This window comes from Microcaecilia unicolor, chromosome 14 (assembly GCF_901765095.1).
Source record: "Microcaecilia unicolor chromosome 14, aMicUni1.1, whole genome shotgun sequence".
Lineage (NCBI taxonomy): Eukaryota > Metazoa > Chordata > Amphibia > Gymnophiona > Siphonopidae > Microcaecilia > Microcaecilia unicolor.
The window spans coordinates 17586532-17614280 of NC_044044.1; the positions used below are offsets into that span (position 1 = coordinate 17586532).

Sequence of the window (27749 nt, forward strand, 5' to 3'; positions counted from 1 at the left end):
TCCCACTTCAGGCACAGGCAGCTCCTTGTGACTCTGGGCAAGTCACTTAACCCTCCATTGCCCCATGTAAGCCGCATTGAGCCTACCATGAGTGGGAAAGCGCGGGGTACAAATGTAACAACAACAACAAAAAAAAGATAATGGTTACATGTTAACTTTTCCTTGAATCATACTAAACTAGCCCAGATGTATGAGTTTATGCCACCTTGCCAGCAGATGGAGACAGAGGACCACAATTTTATTTTTTTTGTGATTGCTGGTATCCTAATTTTGAAGCAATGGAATAGAGCCAACCACCCTCCAGATGGCTATAAAACTGAAAAATCACACACACCCTCTCACTGACCCCTCCAATTGTCACCAGAAATGAGGGAAAGAAATAGAATGATAGAATAAGGACAATCGGAGAAATAAGGTCAGCACAGAACTGGTCTACCAAGATTCAAGGAAAGGAAATTAACAGATAAGACTAAATATATTCTTCCATATCATCCTGCTAGATCAGTGAGTATGTATAGAAAGTACCTAATGCTTCCTTGATGCACCCTCCCTGGCTCCTACCCTGCTAGTTCGCCCTGTTAGATGCTTCTCCCCCTGCATACTCCTTGTATATTCTTCTAAGTTTTCCTATTCTGTATTTTATTTAATGTTTGTAAGCCACACTGTGCCTGCATGAGTGGGAAAATGTGGGATATAAGTGAACAATAAATAAATAATGCTGGTGGAAGGAAAACAAGGCTGCTCTGAGAGCACCTGCCCCTAAGGTAGCCCCTTCCCTGGCCTACACCTCTGATCTGTAATGTTTGGTATTCTTCACTAAACTGCTGCTTTACAAATGTCTTCTGGAGAAACTGCTCAGGATGCATCCTGTGCCTTCATCAAATGTGCCCACAGGCTTTCCATTGCTTGAAGGTCTTTAAGTAAGCTGAAGCAATCGCGTCTCTCACCCATTAGACAAGGATGACTAGAAACCGCCTTTGCCTAATATGGAACCCTCATCTCCCCTTACGTTCCTACCCGTAACCTCCGCTCTCAAGACAAATCCTTCCTTTCAGTACCCTTCTCCACCACCGCCAACTCCAGGCTCCGCCCTTTCTGCCTCGCCTCACCCCATGCTTGGAACAAACTACCTGAGCCCATACGCCAGGCCCCCTCCCTACCCATCTTCAAATCCTTGCTCAAAGCCCACCTCTTCAATGTCGCCTTCGGCACCTAACCACTACACCTCTACTCAGGAAATCTTGACTGCCCCAACTTGACATTTCGTCCTTTAGATTGTAAGCTCCTTTGAGCAGGGACTGTCCTTCCTCGTTAATTTGTACAGCGCTGCGTAACCCTAGTAGCCCTCTAGAAATGTTAAGTAGTAGTAGTAGAAAAATGTTTTCAAATGTCCTAGAGAGGAAGAAAGTGGGATTGCTTACCTGTAATGGGGGGGGGGGGGGGGGGGGGGGTTCTCTGTGGACAGCACAGGAATGGAGCCACAGGTCTGAGTGATGTCATCTAGCCTTGTCCATCTGAACCATCTAAGTACTCCAGAGTCCCTCCTGAGCATGTGTGGGAGTTCCCGAACTGCCAATGGTTGCCAGCTCCTCTTCCATCTAACATAGCTTGAGTTGTAGCAATTAAGGGAATGGAGGGCAGGATTGTGTGGCTCCATTCCCCTGCTGTCCACAGAGAACCCCCATCATAGATATTACAATTTCTTTGTGGACAAGACAGGGATTGAGCCACAGGTCTGGGTGATTCCAGAGCTGAGAGTTGTTGATCGTGGGAAGAAGCAGTGGGAGAAAGAAACTAGGGGAAAAGGTTCTTCAGTATGGGTTGTCCAAATACAATGTCCATGTAAGAAACAGATTAAAAGCTGCACTAAGAACATATGCGTTGCTGGGTCAGAGCAGATACGGTGGTATCTTGTGGCTTGGCTGTAAATAATGGATTTTTTTTTGTATGTGAAGGGAGGAAGCTGGAGTTGTGGAGGTAACTGCATCTGTCTGCATTGCTGATGGAAACTGTAGTGTCCAAAGATTAGACTTTTTTGGGGGAGTAGTCAATTTTGAATTTGATTGTAGGATGGTATGTATTGAAAGAACTGTAAAACTGTTTAAGAGTTTCTTCCCCCTCAGTCCAAATCATAAAATGTCATCAATATACCAGTAGTATTTTAGGGGTTTAGTCTGGTATATGCAGTGGCGTAGGTACGTGGGGCCACGAGGGCCTGGGCCCCCCTCAAATTTCCTCTGGGCCCCTGGTTTTGCTGGCGGGGGTCCCCAAACCCCGCCAGCTGATGCCTTGTCCAGTGCCGGTCTCCGGCACCGCCGCGTTGCCTGCCCTGTCTTCCCCCTCAAATGAGGGCCAACTAACTGGACCAGGAGCAAATCACTCAGAACCAGTGGCTGAAAAGTGTGTCCATCCACCTGCTGAAGACAGAAAATACTGAGGAGCTGGACTGCATGCCGAGAGATATTTCTCCAGTCAGTTTTCTGTTCTCTATCTCCACCTGCTGGTTGATAGACACAACTATCCCGTAGATTCTAGAAGTGGAAGCTACCTAAGGGAAATGTCTTCTTTTTTTTTCAGAGATACCCCTCTGCTCAACTGAAGCTCAGTGCTCCAATTGTGTCAGGAGCTGCACATTTGCCTGTCCCCATTTGCTGGAGGCCGAGAAATACTGAGCTTCTAAGGCTTCACCCTGTTGTGCAAAGCACACAGGACTCTTTTTTTCTACGTCTCCATCCACTGGTCATTAGCAAGAAAGCATTTTTTAATTTCATTAGAGACTACTGCTTTCTCCAAAAGTTAGTCCTTTCTCACTCCAATTCCTAATGAGAGATAGAAGAGGGAGGGGCCGTACCTGGTGGAAAAGGAATGGAACTACCCCAGAGCAAGGCCTGAAGGGAACCTACTCATCAAGGGAGAAAACCTGCAAACTACTGCCCTAGGAGCCAGAGTTACACTTTGCAAGGGGAAGGTGCCACAGACTGACACCCTTGGAACAAGAAAGAAGCTGAATCCTGCTCTAGTAGGGAAAGCAGCCTACAGACTGTTACCTTGAGAGTGAGAAGCTCAATCTTGCTATACTGTGGTAAGCAGCCCAAAGACTACTGTCCTGCGAGCAGGAGACTGAAGCCTGTTCTACTAAGTGAAGCAGGCTGAAGCTTACAGCCCTGGAAGTCTAACCAATACTGCTTAACCAGTTCAGCATGTGGACCTCCTGCTGGAGACAGAGAATACTGGCAAGTACTTTGTCTGCACCATTCTTTTAGTAGTGATGATGTTGGAAGAACTGTGGTCCTCTGTCTCAACCTGCTTGGAGGATGGCATTAATCTAGACTGGTCGAGCAGGATCATTTTAAAACTGCATGAACATGCATATGAAGTGTGTACACAAGCTTTTCTGTGATGACTTTGCAGAACTCTTAAAGCAAAAGAACATGCTTAAGTAGCCGTTGAAAATTACGTGCATATTTACACCTGCTCTTTGGAATGCACACATTTTCTGTTTAATTTACACCCATAAGCTCAGATTTTCAAAATTATGGGAAAACCTCTGCGTATTTTGGGTAAATTTACAGGTATACAAGGTTGTCCACGAATACGTCCGTCTACTTTTCATGAAGGCAAATTATCAAAGTATTTCCTCAGGTAAAGCACTGGTTTTCCCATGGAAAGGTTTTTGAAAATTAGCCTTCTTGATAGCAATATATCACAAACTAGCAATATAGGAGATCGGAAGGTGAAGAAGGACATGCTGCCAGCAAAACAGGGACCATGTTTGGTAAAATCCAGGACATGGAATGATCCTGTTCAAAAGAGGTAGTGATCCTTTCAAACTGAGGTTAAACATTTACTGACAATGTGAGGAACTGCAAAAGCTTAGAGTAATACATGGAGCAAATCTTCTCCACCAAGAATGAAGATCCCCTTGTGGCAATGCTCACCGTCCACCATATCTGCTTTCTCCATGTCCCCTTGAGCAAGGGAGTCTCCCCCACCTTCACTCCCCACAGGTATTGTGTCATTTGTGATTATGGTGACCTAAAACAAAAAAAGAAAGCTCACTTAGTTGTGCGAGGTACTGGGAGTATGGCAGAGCCACATACATCCCTGATCTGAGGAACCCCAACAGACTCACCTGCTCACACTGGCCGTAGAGATCTATCAGCATGTAGCAGGGTTGAGGGATGTCCTGAGCTGCCACACCCTGGTCCATCCCGTTCACATATAGGTGCAAACAGTTATTGGCATCCACCAGAAGCCCCAAGACTGTCTCCTCAGGGCAGGTGTCCAGGTTTGGTCCATAGTTCTCACAGATCTGAGAGACAGAACACAGAGAGACACCATCAGAAAGACAGAACACAGTCAAGAGACAAAAGAATAAACAGAGACACAGAAAACAGTAGAGGAAAAAAAAAAACTGGATCAATGACAGGTTTTTGGATAAAAACTAGGACAACATAAGATGCCCCTTTACTGGGTCAGACCTAAAGTCCATCAAGCCCATCATCCTGCTTTTGATGGTAGCCAAGCTAGGTCACAAGTACCAGCAGGAACCCAAAGGAGGAGAAATTAGGTTTTACCTGCTAATTTTCTTTACTTTAGGCCCTCCAGACTGGTCCAGCTGCTGATGCGTGGGTTACGCTCGCCTACCCGCAGATGGAGACTGAGAACACCAAATCTTTCTGACCCTGTATATAAGCATTGTGCCACCCCTTAGCCAGCCAGTATGTAACTACAAAAGCAGAAAAACCAACCAGAAAAAAAAACAGAATCCCCACTGGCTGTTCCGTCCACAAGAAGTCAAAGGGCCAAGAGACACCAGAGAAACCATCACTTGCTGCACCATGCACAATGGTATGCCCTTACATAAATTTGTCTTTGTTTTTTCCTTCAATTGTGTGAACAAGCAACCAAAGCCTAGTGAACTAATCAAGAACTATTACACCATTCAAACCGTAGCCCTGAAGTCCTCCAACTCTCCCCTCCCCCTAAGCCTAGGGAGAAAAGAATCCACCTATATACACACACAGTTACCATAACTTGCACGGGTAGGTGCTGGACCGTTTTAAAGGAAAGAAAATTAGCAGGTAAGCCCTAATTCAACAAGGCATACCAACAAGACCAGCAACTACAAATATAATACATCACAACCTCGCCTATTACCAACAATGTTCTTGTGGATATTTATTTGTTTGAATTTCGATCATGCTATTTTCTATGACATCTCCACCTTACCTACTATCAGTAATATCTCTTAATTATAATTACCTGTTTAAATTTCGATTATGCCACTTTCTATGTAACACTGTTATCTCTTAATCTACTATCTACTTACAACGAAACATTGTAAGCCACATTGAGCCTCCAAAGAGGTGGGAAAATGTGGGATACAAATGCAATAAATAAATAAATTCTCTTTCCTTTTCAGCCCTTCAGACAGGTCTGGTCCAGCTGCTGACACATGGGAAGTACTGAACCAATATTTATTTATTTAGATTTTGATCACACCTTTTTCAGTAATAGAGACGGATCTAAGGGCAGGCCACATGCAATCCTGAAGAAAGGCCTCCCGCACCAAACGCCATATTCTACCGAGACTGAACATCCAGCCAATAATACACCACGAAAGAATGTAGAGAAGACCAGACCGCAGTCCTACAAATGTCTAGCGGCAGGATCAAACCTTGCTCTGCCCAAGAAATCACCATCCCCCTTCATGGAATACACCTTTACGGGCGACACCGCATGACCCTTCAGCCAAAGCAGTCGCTTCCTTCAGCCACCACCGCACCCTTGTTACAATCACCAAAGAGAACAAACAAGTGGCTGGATGATGAAACTCCGCAGTTCTCTGCAAATATGCCAACAACACCCACTGCACATCCAGGCGATAAAGCGATTTCTGATCCTTAGCTCCCTTGGGATCCCCAACACAGGGAAAGACACAGACGAGAACACCTTAGGCAAAAAGGAGGAAACTGGGCAAACAACCACTTTGTCCCGAGAGACCTGCAAGAAAGGCTCCCTACAAGACAGAGTCTGCAACTCCGAAATCTGGTGGGCCAATGAAACAGCAAGTCTACCTGGCTAACAATGGTTTATGGAGTTTTCCTCCAGGAACTTGTCTAACTCTTTTTAAAATCTAACTATGCTAACTGCCTTGACCACATCTTCCAGAAACAAATTTCACAGCTTAATTTTGCACCGAGTGAAAAAATATTTTTTCTGCTTCACTGTACCCCCTTCACTGTCATACTACTACTTATCATTTCTATAGCACTGAGAACAAACAATTTTTCTACTCTACTCATGATTGTATAGTCTTCTATCATATCTTCTCAGTTATCTCTTCTTTAAGTTAAAGAGCTCTAACCTGTTTAGCTTTCTTCATAGTGAAACGACTCCATCTATCAGTTTAATTGCCCTTCTCTGTCCAATACCATCACCCAGTTAAGTGTGGACCGTGCCCCCTCCTTGTCCTCAGAGAACATAATATTCTCCATTTCATTCTTCATTCCTTTCAAAATAATTCCTAATATCCTACTCAATCTTTTGACTGCTTGTATGCATCACTTTGAACTTATTAAAATTAAATTTCATCTGACATTTAGATGCTCAGTTCATCTTATAAAGCCTCACAATTTATTCATGATTTAAAGAACTTTGAATAATTTTGTGTTATCTGCAAATTTAATCCCCTCCCTTATCGTCCTCATTTATAAGCATGTTAAAAAGCAAGGCTCCCAATACAGATCCCTGATGTGCCCCAATATTTACCTTTCCCCCTTAAGAAAAGGATCACCCCCAACCTATCTGGAGCCACAATCAACTGGAGCAGGAGATGCTTAACAGACGTGTAATTCTCATCATATTTCACGGAGTCCTGAATGAGTGAAGGGGCACTCACCTTTAGGGAGTTGTGGAAGACGGAGTCACGTTGAATGAGCCAGGTGCAGCGTTTGAGGGAGCACGCAGTGGCAGGGAAATTCAGGCGCTCTGGGCAGCAACCGATCACTCCGAGAGACAGGGAGGATGTCCACTGTGGGTTGAGACAATCGATTTGTACCTTTGATATTACAAAGAAGGGAAGTTACCATATGCACCCATTACACAGTGGTCTGCTATTAGCGTGACATAAGTGGGCGGACCTAAATGTTGAAGCATAAATGCCAACTTTCACTACTAGTGTTCCGTAACAGAACTGGGCACCCAGATGCTGTTTTAAAATTAGCATTTAGCGCACTGCATCTTGGCATCTAACTTTTCCTTATATGGAAATTACATCTCTCCTATTCTGACCTGGAAGAGCTGCTGTCGTGGCAATGGTTGGGCAACCACCACAATGCCTTGATTGTAGCTGGAGACCCGACTAGCTGTCAGATTATTGTTGGAGAGGAGGATGTTCCTGCCATGGTTCTCAAGGAAAACCATGATGCCAGTCTGTGGTGGAGACTGTTCTTCAGCCTGAAACGGGAATGCAAGGCATTAGCTGCTGGCACTTATGGTCCTCTCCTTCCCTAGAGGACACTGGTACTTACGGGTATGGGATCTTCCTCCTCCTCCTCCTCACTGCAGGTTTCTGAGGTGACAGAGGGAGGCTTAGTGCCATCTGACTCCTCCAGGACAGAGGAGCTAACAATTGAGACGGAGGTGACTCGGCCATAAAGGTCCAGTACAGCATATACATTCTGTGTGAGAGATGAACACAGATAGTGCATTAGTGGACAGAGCTGCAGAGATAGCACATTATTTTATAGGAACTGTGTTCTGCTTCCCCATGCATGAGGAAGAGGAGATGTTACCTTGGCTACACCAGTAGCAGCTGGCCCCATGTCCTCTCCATCTATGAGGATATGCATGGTGTCATCAGCACAGCGCTTCACACCAACACGGTTACCAATCTGCAGGGAGAGAAATGACAAGGACCAAGGGTGCAATTATAACTGTGATATGAAACCACCCCTATTCCCAGGCTAATGTCCCCCCCACCATCACCTCAAGCTACATCAGATGGGGGCTGCATTCTCCATCGTTCTTTAGTTCTGGATGTCTGCCCCATCACTGCCTCTATCCATGGGAGAGAACCTCCTCTAAATTCCTGAATTATGAACATAAGAATTACCATACTGGGTCTGACTAAAGCTTCGTCAAGCCCAGTTTCCAAAAGTGGCCATTCCAAGTTATAAGTACCGTCAGGACCCCTAAATTAGATATGCTTCTACTTAGTGATAACCGATGGCATTCTCCAAGTCTACTTACTTAATAACAGGGCCTGAAAGTACATTGGGTGGGCCCAAAACTTCTTTGCCACCACCTCCCCGGCAACACCCCCCCCAACTCAAGCCCCACCGGCCGAAGACCTCCTTCTCAACGAATGGACTCTTACAACTTGAGTTGCCACAACCCACAAAAACAGTGATTAAGGATTGCTGTCAGTAGTCTCTTCTGCGAGGGGGATTTCTACTCACGGCAACAGATCTAGCTTAAAACATTCCCAGGAAAGTGACAAATTACTCACAGCCAGGCGTTCTAGGGAGCAGCCATAGTTCTGCCTCAGAAGAGAGCCGTTTCGCTTGACCTCCGATCCTGTGACTAGCCACGTCACCTTTGACCTGAGATCTAGGGTGGAAGCAGGGAGTCCAGTGACAGTGTAGGGAACATCAGAGGGCAAAAGAGTAGTCAAGCCAAGACGAATGCTACCAGACCACTTTTCATCCAGTTCATCAATCTTCACCTGGCGAGAAATGGAGGAAAAAGTTGGAAACTCCAGAGGAGGAAAAAGATTAAACTAGGGAGAAGAGAATACCAGGGCTGTACCTAACAAGACAGGCTGCAGGGCTGAATTGAGCAAAGATGGACAATAAACCACCCTGGTATTAACTGACATGAAGAAGCTCAAACCAGCACTGTACCTACTGAAGGGAATAACTGCATGGAGATGCAGGAAATGGAAAATTGCTGAGGTTTAGAATACACCATGAATGCAAAGGCAGAAACAGGAGACAGAGGACTGCTGATTTTCTTAATATACCAGGAGTGCCAGAAGGAAATGGGAGGCACAGGAAGATTGCTAAGGTTCAAAATATATCATGAGTGCACAGAGGGAAACTGGAGGCAGAGGATTGCTGGAACCTTTGTTATTGAGATTCACAATACACCTTGGGGAAATAAGGCGGAAGAGGACACAGAGGAAGGAGGACTGCCGAGGTTTAGATAATTGGCAGGATGTACCTCAAAGACTTCCTCTGTCTTCAGCTCCTTCATGCTGAACAGCACACCGTGGCTGTAGCCGGCCACCCGCACAGCACGACAACCATCATTCTGGAGTGCCACGTTCTTCCCACAGCTGGCGTGAAAGCGATGAGCCACACCCGGCACTGAGGACAGAAGAAACGTTGAAACCATAGCAAGATTCTGAGAAGGAACGGACATGGTCTTCATTTGAATGCCCATAATCAGAGACACGGACGACTGGAGCCCGCACTCTCAGTAGCCCATTTATACATTACTCTTACACAGCTTAGTAGCACCATTCTCTCTCCCCCTCCTCCCCAAAAAACACCCTCCCCTCTCTTCCAGCACCACTGTACATCTTCACAGGTCCCAAGTGCCCCCAGCTTGCGTGCACACTGCTCCTGGGATTACGTGTTTCTTTAGACACACAGAGTGTATGTTAAAGAGTGGATTCCAAAGATAAGCATGTATGAGAGAGTGAATGTGTGTGAGATGTATTTTGAGGTATCTTCATGCCTCTCCATTACCTGGTGAGTGAATGGGGAATGATTTCTCAGTGATGTTGCTGGTAGACAGGCTATTATCCATAGGTCCACTGGCACTGGTGATGGACACTTGGACACATTGGCCATAAAGGTCAATTACGGCAAAGACATCTGGGAAATGAAGAGGAAACAAGTCAGAAGGGCAATAGTGGGAGAGAAGGTGCCTGTACAGTCACTCAGAGCAGAACAGTAGGGTTCCATCTTTCAATTTGAGCCACTCGTTTCAGTGTCTTGGTTAGGCAGGAATCAGAATTTCACTCACTCTGATTCCTGTGCCCAGAGCACAGTGATGTCGAAAGGCTCACCTTTGCCAGGAGGCAGGCCAGAACAAGCCACACCTTGGTCCACACCATTGATGAAATAGTGTAAGTCACCCTTGGCGCTGCGCATCATGCCAATGCGGGAACTGGTAGTCAGTGAATCCAGGTCACAGCCATAATTATTCCGCATGGTATTGCCATCCTGCATGATGGAGGTGCCACTGGTGGACCCGTCATGACACCCACCAAAAGATATCAAGAGTCCAAAATAAATAAATAAATAAATTTAAAAAAAAATTGGGAAAAAGATAAAAAGCCACACACCTCTCATTACCACAGAGTACAAGAAATGCATCACTCAATTGTAGGTTTTCATTAGTCCAACTCTACACACTCTGATTTCCATATGAAGGCACCAGGCATCAATCAATCTTGGCCCCCTCCAGTCCTAAGATAAAGTGCTGTACCACATGCTTTTATGAAAATAGCTCAAAAGTACAAAAATCAGGATAGATCAATACAGAATGATGGTTTTATCTGCAAGTGGGAAAAGGAAGGGAGCAGTGAGAAGGTTCCTCATGTTACTGAAGCAGCAACTAGTGGGCATTACTCCAGCAGGAACAATCAGCTATGAAGTTTCCATTAGTTAAGGACTCGCTCCTACTCCATGGAATCAACATCTGCTTGACATCTGGTTGGAGACTTCTTTCAAAAAATTCAAGCGAGCCCTCAAGACATGTTACTTTCACTACGGCATTCTCTCCGGATTGATTGGTTTCTCAGCAATTCACCTTATATACCCTAACCCCTCCTTTAGTATCTTACTTAATATTCTTCCATAATTTTGAATTTATTAATCTATTATTATGATATTAGCTAGGCCATCTTTTGTGTTTTTCCATTTCCCTGGTCCCTTCCTTTGCTTATTTTGTAAACCACTTAATTATAGTGATGGGCAGTATATCAAATTAAGGTGACCAATGACTGAGTCTCTGGGCAGTAGTACTCCTTTTCTGCTCACCTCAGCATCCAAGTATCATAGTCAATGTCTGTCATGGTGTTGGGGAATTCCAGGTCTTCGGGTCGTATGGCAGTCACCCCTGTAAAGACAGGGAAGGAGTTAAAAAAAAAAAAGCACAGCTTCACTACCAAACCCCCTTTGAGTGGTTCTGCACACTTACACTTACCTGCTTCAATGGAGCCAGACCACCGGTCCACCATCTTCTGAATCACAATCTCAAACAACTCTCCTTCCCGCAAAGCCCTGTGAAGGAAGCCAAGAGGACTTAAACTAACCAGGGAAAGAGGGAGTTGAGCAATTAAATAGCCTGGACAGGGAGGCTGGGTATGAGCCCTGTATCTCAGGCACTACTGCATCGGGATGAGGCAGGTTACACAGTTCCCCCTCACATGTGACCTTGCTCCAGCGCACCTGTTGGAGATGACAATGGCATCGTTGAACTCGCTGCGGCAGTTCTGGCGCAGAGCAGTGCGACCTCCATTGGTAATCACAGCGTTGCTCCCGTGCAGGTGATGGAAGCGCAGGTCAGTCACCGAACCCACAGAGGAGGGGCTACTGGGGGACAGCTGGTTGTTCCCTTCTGACAGCTCCTCAGGAAGAGGCAGCAGATCTGAGGAGATAAAAGGGAGTGGGAGACTCAATGAGGGAGACGACAGACATGTGATCTGAAGGGACAGCAGCCCAACGCCCTCTTCAGGAGAGCTTCAGGTCAGCACTGCATGTATGCCTGCTGTAGTGAAATGAACGGTCTCTGTGGAGCACGAGCCAGCTACCAAGTACATATCACTATGTCCCTGTGCCTCTGCTCTAACCCCCTACACTGTCATTAGCTCTCTGTGTGTGACCTTAGGGGAGTCATTGTTATCTCCCTGTGCCTACTTTAACTTACCCACAATTTCATTATGCCATTATTATGCCTTATTTCATTTCTTTAAATAAATGGCTGTGAAAAGGTATATAATGTATCTTAGAGGTAGCTGCACATCATTTCTATGAAGCAATAAGGAATGTTAATAACACTGTTCCTTCTCTGTCCCTGAAGCAGAAGCTGGTTGAGATGAAAGGCACTACATATGCACTCCAAACAATGACCACAGCGTGGTGCCCTCCCAACTCACCCGCATCCTCCACGATGGTGGCCTGGGCGGCCTGCCCATATAGATCAACCACGGCATAGACGTTGGGTGGCACGTTCCAGGCAGCCGGGCCCTGTGCTGCACCATTCACAAAAAAGTGCAGACTGCCGTCCTCCCGCCGCACCACGCCCACGGTGTCCCCTGCCTGCTAGGGGCAAAAAAAGCACCATAGTGGGGAACGACATGATTAGGAATGTCCCTCTACTCTATGCTCTCCCCTCAAAAGGAAGTCACCAACTCAAACCCTAAAGCAGGGGGGAAAGACACAGGGTAGTTCTTGTAGCACTTCAGCAAGCACTCCAGCTCACATGCAGGGAGCCATATTTTCAGGGATGTCACAACAGCAGAGACTGTGTCTTGCTTTCTGATAAGCCTACCTACAATAGTTTGCCTAGTAAGTTTTTGCAGCACTGCAAATCTGCAGCTCAGGGAAGCTAAAACAAAGAGGGCTGGAGTGAAACAACCACCTCAGCAGGATCCTACCAGACTGCGTCATGTCACTGGCGATATCTCTTGTGTACAAAATGGCTGCCCCCATGTCAGCTGGACCGTACACTAAACCGCTACAGAAAATCTTGGGAAACCGAAAATAACACAGCTCGTTTGCTCAGATATATTGCTGCTTCCTTCCATAGTATCAGTCATTACAGCCTGAGGGAGAGTCTGATCTTCCTGTAGAATTTCAGCTGCAGAAGGCAGCAAGTCTTATCTTTTCTTAATTAAGTGGTGAATAATACATTCCCAAGCTGTTCATGAAATTTGTCAAATTCCTTATGTTGCTTCCTTGTAATGCCATAGAACAGCTGTGATTGTAGCAGCGTGACCCATGACCTTAAAAAGCACATAAGCAGAATCAGATCGGCTCACATAGTGGCACTGACCTTCAGCCGGTCCAGGTTGTGGCCATATTCATCCAGAATCGTGGTACCGTTGTGCATCACGCCATTCCCGGTCATCATCCAGGTGCCTGGGGGAAGGGTATGGAGGGACATGAAGGGTTAAAGAGAGGCACAAATCTGGGAGGGGGCATAATGTGATCAAGGGGATAAACCTCTTAAATTAAGAGCCTCCAAAACATCTAGTCATTTAGAGATCAGTGGGGTGCGGTGGGGGGGGGGAACTCCCCAGATCTGGCAGCATATTTCTGAAAAGTGAAAGAGGACCGATAATCATTTTCAACCTCCTCCTGGTATCACATGCAACCAGTGACACAGCCAGGTATTAAAAGAGAGGAAGCAGGGGATGAAATAATTTGCCCAAGGACACACATACAGTCATTGACAAAGGCAGGAATTAGAAATGAAGCACTGGGGGAAGAAGTGACTAAAGCAAAGTCGCACTGAGCTAGTGACATTAGAAGAGAGGAACTGAGGGATGCAAGGATTCATCAAGGTCATATAAAGAAAGTTAGTGACAGAGCTGGGGATCAAAACTAAGGCAAAGCGAGATAAAGTGATTCACCCAAGGTCACACACACAGAGTTACTAATAAAACTCATGTCCTTTTTGCTCTGGACCCACACACTGCACCCTGCTCCACTTCTGCCACCTGAGTGTCTGTCTTACCCGAGCGCAGGTTGGTCATGGTGCTAGGCAACTGTAGGTAGGTAGGGTTGTGGGTGGTCACGCCAATCTCAATGGACCCTGCCCACTTGTCCACCATCTTGTCGATGCGCACCTGGAAGACCTCACCATTGCGTAATGGGCGATTACTTAATACCACTCCATGGTTGAAGTCATCTGTTGCACTATAAGGGGGAGAAAACAAAGAAAGGTCTATGCTAAATACACCAGTTCAAACAAGCATGTGAAAGAATGTTGTTAACAGGGGTCCTCCATGGACAGAAAGATAAGTCAACCACACATAGATGACATCACTGGATGGCATCAAGCATGAGTTTGCTCTCCGAAATCCCAAAAAAGTCTAGAAGGTTTACTGAGCATGTGCAAATATCCCTGCCTCTATATTAGTTAGTCCTCATCCTCAGTCAGTAGGGAGCCTTAAAAAGAGCTTCACCCTGCTGTCCTCAGAGAATCCCAACTTTGTTTTCTCCTTGGACAAATCAAATAAGTCAACCACACACGTGATTCCACAGCTGAAGGTTGTGAGGGGATGTTCCTTGCAATCTGAGTTCTGCTGCTTGCAGTCTGTTCAGCGATGCTGTGGTAGACAAGCAAAAAACAGGATATGCAGAACCACTTGGCCAAACACCGTCATGTCTGGCTGCTTTCTGGTAGTAGTGTTTAATGAATGTATAGACTGGCAACCATCTGACAGCTCTACAAGTGTCGACCACCAATGGTGCTCTCAGGTTAGCAGCTATTGCTGTCAAGCTGCAGAGTTGGTGGGCTGACAGACTTTTGTGGGAGATAAAAGGTCCAAGTTGAGATAATTCTTTTTGTGATCGCAAAATCTGAGTTGGAGCAGGAATTGGTACAGAAGCAATATAGTTTACAGTCCAGTGTGTGCAGTTGCTGTTCAATCACATTCGTATGTGGTTCCAAGAAGAAAGTGAGGAGACTTTTGGACTGATTAATGTGAAAGTCCAACATGACTTTTAGAAGGAAGTTTGGATGGGTCCGATGAACCACTCAGTCGGTGTGAAATTAAGTGTAGGGGGAGTAATAAACCAGGGCATGTAGTTCAATTATCCAGACAGTGGATGTGATGATGACTAGAACAGTATTTTCCATGAGGCAAATTTTAAATGATTCAAAGGAAGTTAACATTAGCTGCGTAACCACAATGTTGTGGTCCCAAGGAGATGGGGTTTGTTGGTTTGAGGGCTTGAGATGAGCTTACCATCTACCTGATGGAAATGGTGCTGAGGTGAACCCATACTGATGTGGTCTTTGGCCCTGTGTTTAAGAGAAATAACTGTCTGGACAAGCCATACAGGTTGATAATGATGGATACCTCTGTAAAATGGAGAGAAGGTATCTGTATGCTTACTCAGAGTGAGAGAGAGAAAACGGGACTTCTTGCAGCACTGAAAACCTGAGCCACTCTAGTCTTCAGTGCCTTGGCAGGTAGCCACTTTGACTGGATCAGATTCTGCATGCCATAGAGTCAACGTCACGTTTTCAATTTTCTTAGTTCCCATACTCAGAACGCAGTGATGTTGAAGGGCATCTTTGCCAGGAGGCCTTGGTGCTGTGCTTCATGTTAGTGCTTTGTAGTTTGCCATACTCTGGCACCATGAGGCAATCTTTTCTACTTCAGGCTGTAAAGTTTCTTGGTAGACTGACATCTGGAGGCTAACAACATTTCCTGTAATTCATGTGGGAGTTGCAGAGAGGAATACTAGGTACTTTTTGATAGCCAAATGATTTGAGATGGAGAAGGGTTGATGAGGGCTTCCAAAACTATTTGCTTTTTGTATGGTATGGAAACCATATCTGTAGAGAAAAATAAGATACAATGTTGGTGATTCAGGCTGCATTCTGCCTCAGTTTCTGTAATATTCGGTAGATCAATCGAGAAGTGGAAACATGAGTCTTTGAAGCCGAGATATGGCAAAGGCGTTTGGAGCTAACCTGTTCTGTGTTGGACATCTAAAACAAAATAGGTGGTATTTTGTATATGTGTGTATCACCAAGAAGTCTAGAAATAAAGGGTTCCATTTCTGGAAATGGACCTGGGATATCTCATGGGGATCCAGCCAACAAGTTAGCTCATCTACCAAGGTGTTTTCCTTCCCTAATAAGAATAAAGCAATTGGAAGGAAATAGATTGAAAGTGTTTATTGCCACATTTTGAAAGCTTCCCTATAGTTTTAGAAAACCAGTCCCATCTTGCTTGATGAAGTAGTACTTAGTTGACACTAAAAAAAAAAAAAAAATCAAGGAAGGATTCCCTAAGGAATAAAGTCCATCCAACGAAGTAGGGAAGCGACATAGGTCAACCACACGAAAATGACTCCAGAGGTGGATCAAAAACTACTACTTAACATTTCTAGAGCGCTACTAGGGTTACGCAGCGCTGTACAGTTTAACAAAAAGGACAATCCCTGCTCAAAAGAGCTTACAATCTAATGGGCGAAATGTCAAGTTGGGGCAGTCAAGATTTCCTGAATAGAGGTGTAGTGGTTAGGTGCCGAAGGCGACATTGAAGAGGTGGGCTTTGGGCTAGGCTTTGAAGATGGGCAGGGAGGGGGCCTGGCGTACGGGCTCAGGGAGTTTATTCCAGGCATGGAGTGAGGCGAGGCAGAAAGGGCGGAGCCTGGAGTTGGCGGTGGTGGAGAAGGGTACTGAAAGGAGGGATTTGTCTTGAGAGCGGAGGTTACGGGTAGGAACGTAAGGGGAGATGAGGGTAGAGAGGTAAGGAGGGGCTGCAGATCGAGTGCATTTGTAGGTTAATAGGAGAAGCTTGAACTGTATGTGGTACCTGATCGGAAGCCAGTGAAGTGACTTGAGGAGAGGGGTGATATGAGTATATATATCGGTCCAGGTGGATCGAAAACATCATCTAAGAGCTTATTATACAGCATCAAGGATCCAACCAGGGTGAGAAAGAGCATCATATATCATATGATACTCTATTATAGTTATCTATGAAGTTTTTAGAGAGCACGTAACATCCAACCAGAAAAAAACACCTTATACTGTAAGAAACATGAATTACATCACCTGTTAATTTATTCAGTAGCAACAATTCAGCCAGAAAAACAGCATCTTTTATGTCGTTCAAGATGCATCTTATGATGTGATAATGACAGAAACTACAAAACTATAGAGTGACAATGATCCAATCAGAGTGAGAACATCTTTTATACCATCATCATATCATCATCACAAAGATCAGCTATGACTTTATGGTAAAAGCATGAAAGATCCAAGCACGGCAAGACAGTCTTTCTTAAACTGTACAAGACATGAATGACGACAGCCGAGCACCAATGATCCAAACAGAGAAGGACAGAGGGTGTCTCTTAAGACTGTCAGAGCTATTAATAATAGCACCGCAGAACAAACTAAATTTCTTTATTTGAGCATTTATAGGCCACCTAAAACAGAGTTACATATTTATAGAATGGAGCACCATCCAAGGCAAGAGGATATACAAAGAACAGTATGACTTATGAATTTAATGGTACCTCTCACAACTTAAAGACAGGGAGGTTATTTATCTTTAACAGGGGTTCTCCGTGGACAGCAGAATAAATCAGCCACATATAAAACGATGTCATCCCCGACAGCACCAAGTCAGATCCACTCTCCCAGAGCCCAGAAGAGCCTAGGCCAGGGGTAGGCAACTCCGGTCCTCGAGAGCCGCAGGCAGGTCAGGTTTTCAGGATATCCACAGTGAATCTGCAGGAGATAGATTTGCAAGCACTGCCTCCGTGGTATGCAAATCTATCTCCTGCATATTCATTGTGGATATCCTGAAAACCTGACCTGCCTGCGGCTCTCGAGGACCGGAGTTGCCTACCCCTGGCCTAGGAAAGCTCTCTGGACATGTGCCAGTGCTCCCTATGTGACAATTTACTCCTGCCATTCAGTCTATTCCATAGCTTATACAAAAGTATTGTTGATTTAGCCTATTGTCCACAGAGATCCCATTACTGATAATTGACCTCACTTTCCTCGTGAAGCAGCAGGATATAGTCAGTCAAACATAAGAGGACTACAAACCAAGGGTGGAACGACAGAACCAAGTTACTTAACTGTAGCAGATGTTCTCCATGGGCAGCAAGGTTACATAGTAACATAGTAGATGACGGCAGATAAAGACCTGCATGGTCCATCCAGTCTGCCCATGACAAACTCATATGTGTATACCTTACCTTGAATTTGTACCTGTCCTTTTCAGGGCACAGACCATATAAGTCTGCCCAGCAGTATTTCCCGCCTCCCAACCACCAGTCCCGTCTCCCATCACCGGCTCTGGTACAGACCGTATAAGTCTGCCCTCCCCTATCCTCGCCTCCCAACCACCACCCCCTCTTCCCCCCAACTGCTCCACCACCCAAATTCAGCTAAGCTTCTGAGGATCCATTCCTTCTGCACAGGATTCCTCTATGCATATCCCACGCATGTTTGAACTCCGTTACCGTTTTCATTTCCACCACCTCCCGCGGGAGGGCATTCCAAGCGTCCACCACCCTCTCCGTGAAAAAATACTTCCTGACATCTTTCCTGAGTCTGCCCCCCTTCAATCTCATTTCATGTCCTCTCGTTCTACCGCCTTCCCATCTCCGGAAAAGGTTCGTTTGCGGATTAATACCTTTCAAATATTTGAACGTCTGTATCATACCACCCCTGTTCCTCCTTTCCTCCAGGGTGTACATGTTCAGGTCAGCAAGCCTCTCTTCATACGTCTTGGAACGTAAATCCCATACCATCCTCGTAGCTTTTCTTTGCACCGCTTCCATTTTTTTAACATCCTTCGCAAGATACGGCCTCCAAGGTTAAGAGCACTCACAGCTTAGGCTACTCTTGAAGCTTCTGAGTTGCTCCACTGAGGATGTGTGTCACTTCCTGCCAGCTGCTGTCGTACAGGACCACCTCAGTGTATAAGTCTTAGCTTGAGTAGAACAAAATTCCTCAGGGAGGTGCGTGGTTATGTGATCCGCATGGAGCACCTACTACAGGTAAGAAACTTGGTTTTCTCAAAGGATGAGCAGGATAGCAAATCTTCACAGCATCAGACTCCCTAGCTACAGGCTGGTTCAATAAAAAAGAAAGACAATAACAAGGTGCTGCAACAGGTGGAGACTTTCTCCTCTGCCAGTAACGTCTCATCACTGAATGACTACTACTACTTATCGTTTTTATAGCACTACTAGACGTACGCAGCACTATACATAAAGAGACAGTCCCTGCTCAACAGAGCTTACAGTCTAATTAGGACAAACAGGACAAATAAGGGATAAGGGAATAACTAAGGTGGGAATGATAAAACATGGGAACTGAACAAGCAATTGAGGGTTAGGAGTTAAAAGCAGCATCAAAAAGGTGGGCTTTTAGCCTAGAATTGGCCAGAGTTGGAGCTTGATGTACCGGCTCAGGAAGTCTATTCCAGGCATATGGTGCGGCAAGATAAAAGGAACGGAGTTAGCAGTGGAGGAGAAGGATGCAGGTAAGAGAGATTTACCCATTGAACGGAGTGAGAGGGTGAGCTCCAAGATGGTAGGGGACTTGATTTTGGCAAGAACTGACACCATTTTGGATTCTGCCTGTGTGGAAATGATGCAAGCTGACCCCAGTCCCCCCCCACCCCCCCCAAAAAAAAACAACCTACATAAGTACATAAGTACATAAGTACATAAGTAGTGCCATACTGGGAAAGACCAAAGGTCCATCTAGCCCAGCATCCTGTCACCGACAGTGGCCAATCCAGGTCAAGGGCACCTGGCACGCTCCCCAAACGTAAAAACATTCCAGACAAGTTGTACCTAAAAATGAGGAATTTTTCCAGTCCATTTAATAGCGGTCTATGGACTTGTCCTTTAGGAATCTATCTAACCCCTTTTTAAACTCCGTCAAGCTAACCGCCCGTACCACGTTCTCCGGCAATGAATTCCAGAGTCTAATTACACGTTGGGTGAAGAAAAATTTTCTCCGATTCGTTTTAAATTTACCACACTGTAGCTTCAACTCATGCCCTCTAGTCCTAGTATTTTTGGATAGCGTGAACAGTCGCTTCACATCCACCCGATCCATTCCACTCATTATTTTATACACTTCTATCATATCTCCCCTCAGCCGTCTCTTCTCCAAGCTGAAAAGCCCTAGCCTTCTCAGCCTCTCTTCATAGGAAAGTCGTCCCATCCCCACTATCATTTTCGTCGCCCTTCGCTGTACCTTTTCCAATTCTACTATATCTTTTTTGAGATACGGAGACCAGTACTGAACACAATACTCCAGGTGCGGTCGCACCATGGAGCGATACAACGGCATTATAACATCCGCACACCTGGACTCCATACCCTTCTTAATAACACCCAACATTCTATTCGCTTTCCTAGCCGCAGCAGCACACTGAGCAGAAGGTTTCAGCGTATCATCGACGACGACACCCAGATCCCTTTCTTGATCCGTAACTCCTAACGCGGAACCTTGCAAGACGTAGCTATAATTCGGGTTCCTCTTACCCACAAGCATCACTTTGCACTTGTCAACATTGAACTTCATCTGCCACTTGCACGCCCATTCTCCCAGTCTCGCAAGGTCCTCCTGTAATCGTTCACATTCCTCCTGCGACTTGACGACCCTGAATAATTTTGTGTCATCGGCGAATTTAATTACCTCACTAGTTATTCCCATCTCTAGGTCATTTATAAATACATTAAAAAGCAACGGACCCAGCACAGACCCCTGCGGGACCCCACTAACTACCCTCCTCCACTGAGAATACTGGCCACGCAATCCTACTCTCTGCTTCCTATCTTTCAACCAGTTCTTAATCCATAATAATACCCTACCTCCGATTCCATGACTCTGCAATTTCTTCAGGAGTCTTTCGTGCGGCACTTTGTCAAACACCTTCTGAAAATCCAGATATACAATATCAACCGGCTCCCCATTGTCCACATGTTTGCTTACCCCCTCAAAAAAATGCATTAGATTGGTGAGGCAAGACTTCCCTTCACTAAATCCGTGCTGACTTTGTCTCATCAGTCCATGTTTTTGTATATGCTCTGCAATTTTATTCTTAATAATAGCCTCCACCATCTTGCCCGGCACCGACGTCAGACTCACCGGTCTATAATTTCCCGGATCTCCTCTGGAACCCTTCTTAAAAATCGGAGTAACATTGGCTACCCTCCAGTCTTCCGGTATTACACTCGATTTTAGGGACAGATTGCATATTTCTAACAGTAGCTCCGCAAGTTCATTTTTTAGTTCTATTAATACTCTGGGATGAATACCATCAGGTCCCGGTGATTTACTACTCTTCAGCTTGCTGAACTGACCCATTACATCCTCCAAGGTTACAGAGAATTTGTTTAGTTTCTCCGATTCCCCCGCTTCAAATATTCTTTCCGGCACCGGTGTCCCCCCCAAATCCTCCTCGGTGAAGACCGAAGCAAAGAATTCGTTTAATTTCTCCGCTACGGCTTTGTCCTCCTTGATCGCCCCTTTAACACCATTTTCGTCCAGCGGCCCAACCGACTCTTTGGCCGGTTTCCTGCTTTTAATGTATCTAAAAAAGTTTTTACTATGTATTTTTGCTTCCAACGCTAATTTCTTCTCAAAGTCCTTTTTTGCCCTCCTTATCTCCGCTTTGCATTTGGCTTGGCATTCCTTATGATCTATCCTGTTACTTTCAGTTGGTTCTCTTCTCCACTTTCTGAAGGATTGTTTTTTGGCTCTAATGATTTCCTTTATCTTACTGTTTAGCCACGCCGGCTGACGTTTAGTCTTTTTTCCCTTTTTTCTAATACGTGGAATATATTTGTCCTGAACCTCCAGGATGGCGTTTTTAAACAGCATCCACGCCTGATGCAAGTTTTTTACTCTGCGAGCTGCTCCTTTCAGTCTTTTTTTCACCATTTTTCTCATTTTGTCGTAATCACCTTTTCTATAGTTAAACGCTAGCGTACTTGATTTCCTAGTTTCACTTCCTTCAATGCCAATATCAAAACCGATCATATTATGATCACTGTTATCAAGCGGCCCTCGTATCGTTACCCCCTGCACTAGATCATGAGCACCACTAAGGACTAAGTCTAGTATTTTTCCTTCTCTTGTCGGCTCCTGAACTAGCTGTTCCATGAAGCTGTCCTTGATTTCATCAAGAAATCTTATGTCCCTTGCGTGTACAGATGTTACATTACCCCAGTCTATATGCGGGTAATTGAAATCCCCCATTATTATTGTGTTGCCCAGTTTGTTTGCGTCCCTGATTTCCTTTAACATTTCCGCATCCGTCTGTTCGTCCTGGCCAGGCGGACGGTAGTACACTCCTATCACTATCCTTTTCCCCTTTGCACATGGAATTTCAATCCACAGTGATTCCAAGGAGTGTTTTGCTTCCTGCAGAATTTTCAATCTATTTGATTCAAGGCTCTCGTTAATATACAATGCTACCCCTCCACCAATCCGATTCACCCTATCACTACGATATAATTTGTACCCCGGTATGACAGTGTCCCACTGGTTATCCTCCTTCCACCAGGTCTCAGAGATGCCTATTATATCTAATTTTTCATTTAGTGCAATATATTCTAACTCCCCCATCTTATTTCTTAGGCTCCTGGCATTCGCATATAGACATTTCAAACTATGTTTGTTGTTCCTAAGTACATCATGCTTAGTACTTGACAGTATTAATTGGCAATCTTTTGTCTGATTTTTATTGTTATTTAAAGATACCCGATCTACTACAATCTCTTTTGCAACCTCACTATCAGGATACTCTATCTTCCCTGTTATGGTGATATCTTTGAAAGATACCTTATCCCGAACCATGCTCTTTTGAGCGACTGTCGGCCTTCCCCCCATTTCTAGTTTAAAAGCTGCTCTATCTCCTTCTTAAACGCCGATGCCAGCAGCCTGGTCCCACTCTGGTTAAGATGGAGCCCATCCTTTCGGAATAGGCTCCCCCTTCCCCAGAATGTTGCCCAGTTCCTAACAAATCTAAAGCCCTCCTCCCTGCACCATCGTCTCATCCACGCATTGAGACTCTGGAGCTCTGCCTGTCTCTTGGGCCCTGCGCGTGGCACAGGTAGCATTTCAGAAAATGCTACCCTGGAGGATCTGGATTTCAGCTTTCTACCTAAGAGCCTAAATTTTGCTTCCAGAACCTCTCTCCCACATTTTCCTATGTCATTGGTACCCACATGTACCAAGACAGCGGACTCCTCCCCAGCACTATCTAGAATCCTATCTAGGTGACACGTGAGGTCCGCCACCTTCGCACCAGGCAGGCAAGTCACCAGGCGATCCTCACGTCCACCAGCCACCCAGCTATCTATATGCCTAATGATCGAATCACCAAGTACAACAGCTGTCCTAACCTTTCCCTCCCGGGCAACATTTGGAGATATATCCTCGGTGCGAAAGGATAATACATCCCCTGGTGGGCAGGTCCTGGCTACAGGAGTACTTCCTACTTCACCAGGGTGATGCTCTCCTTCTAGGAGACCTCCCTCCTCCAAGGTAGCACAGGGGCTACCTGACTGGAGGTGGGACTTCTCTACAACATCCCTGTAGGTCTCCTCTATGTACCTCTCTGTCTCCCTCAGCTCCATCAAGTCTGCTACTCTAGCCTCAAGGGAACGGACACGTTCTCTGAGAGCTAGGAGCTCTTTGCATCGGGCACACACATATGACACCTCACCAATTGGGAGATAATCATACATGTGACACTCAATGCAAAAGACTGGATAGCACCCCTCTCGCTGCTGGACTGCTGACTCCATCTTAGTGTTTTTTGAGTTTTTCCGTAATTTAAAAGTTGCTAAAGTATTAAGGATATCAGCCTATCACTAACTTACAGTTCCTCCTTTAAACCCCAATCTTCAAATTCCGAAAGCACAAGCAAAATTTGTTCACTTACCAGAGAAATATCCTCTTCTCCCAGAACTTATTAGAAGGAAAGCTTTCGCGCGCCGTTAGGCGCGCGGCACCTTGAGCAGAGGCCCCGAGTGGATCGGAACCTAGATTTGCTGGAACCTGTGAGCGGCGGCAGCAGCAACGAAGTGGGGGCCCAAGAGGGGTGCAGGGATTTTCCACATAATTCATTCTGTTGATGCACTGGTATGAAGCAGGCAGAGGGACAGTCTAAGCTCTTCCGGAACGGGGGAATATCTAGCATTCCTAGTGTGACTAACCTTGAACCACTATTTAATACCCATCAAGAGAGGAATTTAGATTGTACTGCTGGGAGATAGACTGTAATAAGAAGAGCAAAGCAGTGAGAAAAGGAAACATGACCGAGGACACCTAAGGAGTTCTTAATACTTGACCATTGTCAAGATCTCTTCTACAAGATATCAGCATGAAAATTATCTGTAGCAACTGGCATTTAGCACCATGATCTATTCATTGTTTTGTTTTTTGCATATGTAATGAAAGAAGAGAAAGCTGATTCATTCTTGCTTTGCCGGCAGATGTAGACTGTTGCGGAAGATCAACAGTCACACAAGAGGGAACAAATCACACATGCTTTTCTAGACTTTTCTGGGCTCTGGGAGAGAGGATCTTACCTGGTGCCATCAGGGGTGACGTCACCTTATGCATGTCTGATTATATCCTGCTTGTCCATAGAAAAGATTTCTTTATTACAAGTATTGCAGTGAGGTTGGAGACACATGGATCAATACAGATTTCTGACTTTAACCGACATTGCTCAGCACAGGGTACCTACTGTGGGCGCAGCGCAGTCCGGCCCTCGTTCACAATGGCAGCCTTCTGGCCACAGTTGGGGTGGAAGAGCAGCCGCTCAGGCTCTGGCTCTGCAGTCTCCACAGCACAACGCCCTGTGTCTGGCGAGAGAGCCCGCATGATGGCATTGTTGCGGCGCAAGCGGTCCGTGTGGTTGTGGTTGTGCACGATGGTCACTTTCACTGCCATGCCATATAGATCCACCACACCGTAGACAATGGGCGGAGTCTGGGTGGCAGCCACGCCTGGGAGAGGGAAGGGAGGGTGGGGGGAAGGATAAGGTCAGGATATCAAAAGGACTCAACCAATGTACACACAGCTGTGCAAAGTATGATTAATGGCTATCAGTGATAATTTCTGAATAAAACTGGAGGGGGGGCGGGCGTTTAGGGACTACATTCTCACTGTATGACAAAACACCCAGTGTACCTGAATGTAACTCACCTTGTGCTACTACTGAAAAAGGTGTGAGCAAAATCCAAATAAATAAATGTCTAAATTCTTCAAAACGGTGCCCTACTGTTTTGCCTACTCAAGTTTCCCACTTCAAGCCTTATTTTTAGATATTTCTTCTTCATTAATCCAATATATTGGTTCCTATGTTTTTCCTTTTGAAATGAAAGGCATATTTTTTTTATTGAAGATAAGCCCCCCCCCCCTCACTTTATAATTACTCCCCTCTTCAGCTGACACATCTGTATGGTAAGAACATAATGAATGTACAACATGAGCAGGTGACGAACAGGGTAAGGTATGCACTAGGTAGAGAAGAGAAGGGGAAGAACATGGTCACGGCCTCAGCACCCTGTTCCCATCTTGGCTTTCAAATTTAATCAGGGATTCACAGACCTTGGTCAATGCCATTGATGTAGAAGTGGAGGGCTTCACTGGATTTCCTGGTCAGCCCGATGTGATCTCCTTCCTAAAAACAAGCACAGAATTCAGGGTTAACCAGGGAAGAATTAGGAAAGAGTTGAAAGGGAAAATAGCAGCTTGTTCACCCCCCCCCCCCCTCCCCGGCTGCTCTAGGCAGGGTCTCACCTGCAGCTCATCCAGGCTGAACTCACAGTACTCTCGTCGGGTGCCTTTCCCATTGGTCAGGATACCACAGCCACTCATCATGATGGTGCCTTGAGAATGGAAAAGGGAGCATCAACGTTACTTTAGAACAGCCTCAGCTTGTGCAGGTATCTGTCCATTTTGCTTACACAGAACTATAAAGGAACACTGTCATTGTACAAACTAGGCCATGATGCCCCTACCTCCTAAAGAGTTTATAAGCTCAGCTTGAGCCCAAGGAATGTGTGTAACTGATGAATGTACTAATGAAAAGTTTTTCACAGAGAGAGTAGTGGATGCTTGGAATGCCCTCCCGCGGGAGGTGGTGGAAACGAAAACGGTAACGGAATTCAAACATGCGTGGGATAAACATAAAGGATTCCTTAGCGTCCCTCCGGACCGGACCAGGATTGGACTGATGGGTTGTGCTCGCCTACCAGCAGGTGGAGACTGAGAAAAAACTCTGACTCTAGAGAGCCAATAGGAGCCCTGGCCATGTGACCTTAGCCCCAGTATTTTCTCAGTCTCCCAATGCGTGGGATAAACATAAAGGAATCCTGCTCAGAAGGAAGGGATCCTAAGGAGCTTAGACGAGATTGGGTGGCAAAGCCGGTGGCGGGAGACGGAGATGGTGCTGGGCAGACTTATACGATGTCTGTGGCAGAGCGGATGGTGGGAGGTGGGACTGATGGTTTGGAGGCGGGGATAGTGCTGGGCAGACTTATACGGTCTGTGCCAGAGCCGGTGGTGGGAGGCGGGGCTGGTGGTTTGGAGGCGGGGATAGTGCTGGGCAGACTTATACGGTCTGTGCCAGAGCCGATGGTGGGAGGCGGGACTGATGGTTTGGAGGCGGGGATAGTGCTGGGCAGACTTATACGGTCTGTGCCAGAGCCGGTGGTGGGAGGCGGGACTGGTGGTTGGGAGGTGGGGATGGTGCTGGGCAGACTTATACAGTCTGTGCCAGAGCCGATGGTGGGAGGCGGGACTGATGGTTTGGAGGCGGGGATAGTGCTGGGCAGACTTATACGGTCTGTGCCAGAGCCGGTGGTGGGAGGCGGGACTGGTGGTTGGGAGGCGGGACTGGTGGTTTGGAGGCGGGGATAGTGCTGGGCAGACTTATACGGTCTGTGCCAGAATGGGTGGTGGGAGGCGGGGCTGGTGGTTGGGAGGTGGGGATAGTACTGGGCAGACTTATACGGTCTGTGCCAGAACCAGTGGTGGGAGGCGGGGATAGTGCTGGGCAGACTTATATGGTCTGTGTCAACACCGGTGGTGGGAGGCGGGGCTGGTGGTTGGGAGGAGGGGCTGGTGGTTGGGAGGCGGGGCTGGTGGTTGGGAGGTGGGGATAGTGCTGGGCAGACTTATACGGTCTGTGCCCGGAAAAGGACAGGTACAAATCAAGGTAAGGTATACACAAAAAGTAGCACATGTGAGTTTATCTTGTTGGGCAGACTGGATGGACCGCGCAGGTCTTTTTCTGCCGTCATCTACTATGTTACTTTAATCTAAACATTAACACTTTCAGTCATTACTGAAGCATAAGAAGAAGTATGAGTAGACCTGACAGCATGTTGGTCGTTGTGGTTGGATACTACTGGTCAGTGGAGTAGAAAAACAGCCTAGAAGTTAGACAAGAAGGCTGAGAACCAAAAAAGCAGGAGTTTAAATCCTACTGACACCTTTTTGTGACCTTGGAGAAGTCATTTCACATCCCTCCTCCTTTTGCTTCGGATACAATTTTATATCGTAAGTCCTCCAGGGATGGGGTTAATACCTACTGTATCTGAATGCAACTCGCCTTGAGCTACTAATGAAAATGTAGGAGCCAAATCAATAAAAACAAAATAAAATCAGGTTGTGGATATTTGGAAACATGCATTTTCAGAATTCATTCATTACCTGACCGCAGGTTGGTCATTGTAGCAGGATACTCCAGGTTGTTGGGGTTGTGGGTGGTCACTCCTATCTCTATGGAGCCAGACCATTTATCTACCAGTTTATCAATTCGGATCTAAGTAAAGAAAAAAAAAAAAGTAGCTTAAATTCAGGCAGGAACTGGCAATAGAGTGCAGAGAGAACCCTTCATGGGATAAGCATGGAGACAGAGGCTGTCATCGAAATTCTGGGTGAATTATAAATACTGGTGTCGTCTGTTTCCCCTTGGA

General features: G+C 45.9%; 1 protein-coding gene across 1 annotated transcript in view; it reads right to left on the reverse strand.

Annotated features, from left to right (window-relative positions):
• Positions 1 to 27749, reverse strand: part of NEURL4 (neuralized E3 ubiquitin protein ligase 4) — a 67734-nt gene that overhangs the window by 16920 nt on the left and 23065 nt on the right. Inside the window, 20 exon segments of the mRNA XM_030186423.1 lie at positions 3939 to 4035; positions 4133 to 4312; positions 6905 to 7063; positions 7297 to 7461; positions 7536 to 7685; positions 7800 to 7898; positions 8516 to 8731; positions 9229 to 9374; positions 9759 to 9887; positions 10082 to 10257; positions 11058 to 11136; positions 11224 to 11300; positions 11469 to 11667; positions 12176 to 12341; positions 13075 to 13160; positions 13759 to 13940; positions 24509 to 24770; positions 25375 to 25447; positions 25567 to 25655; positions 27484 to 27595. Of these exon segments, the coding sequence (XP_030042283.1) occupies positions 3939 to 4035; positions 4133 to 4312; positions 6905 to 7063; positions 7297 to 7461; positions 7536 to 7685; positions 7800 to 7898; positions 8516 to 8731; positions 9229 to 9374; positions 9759 to 9887; positions 10082 to 10257; positions 11058 to 11136; positions 11224 to 11300; positions 11469 to 11667; positions 12176 to 12341; positions 13075 to 13160; positions 13759 to 13940; positions 24509 to 24770; positions 25375 to 25447; positions 25567 to 25655; positions 27484 to 27595 (2842 nt within the window).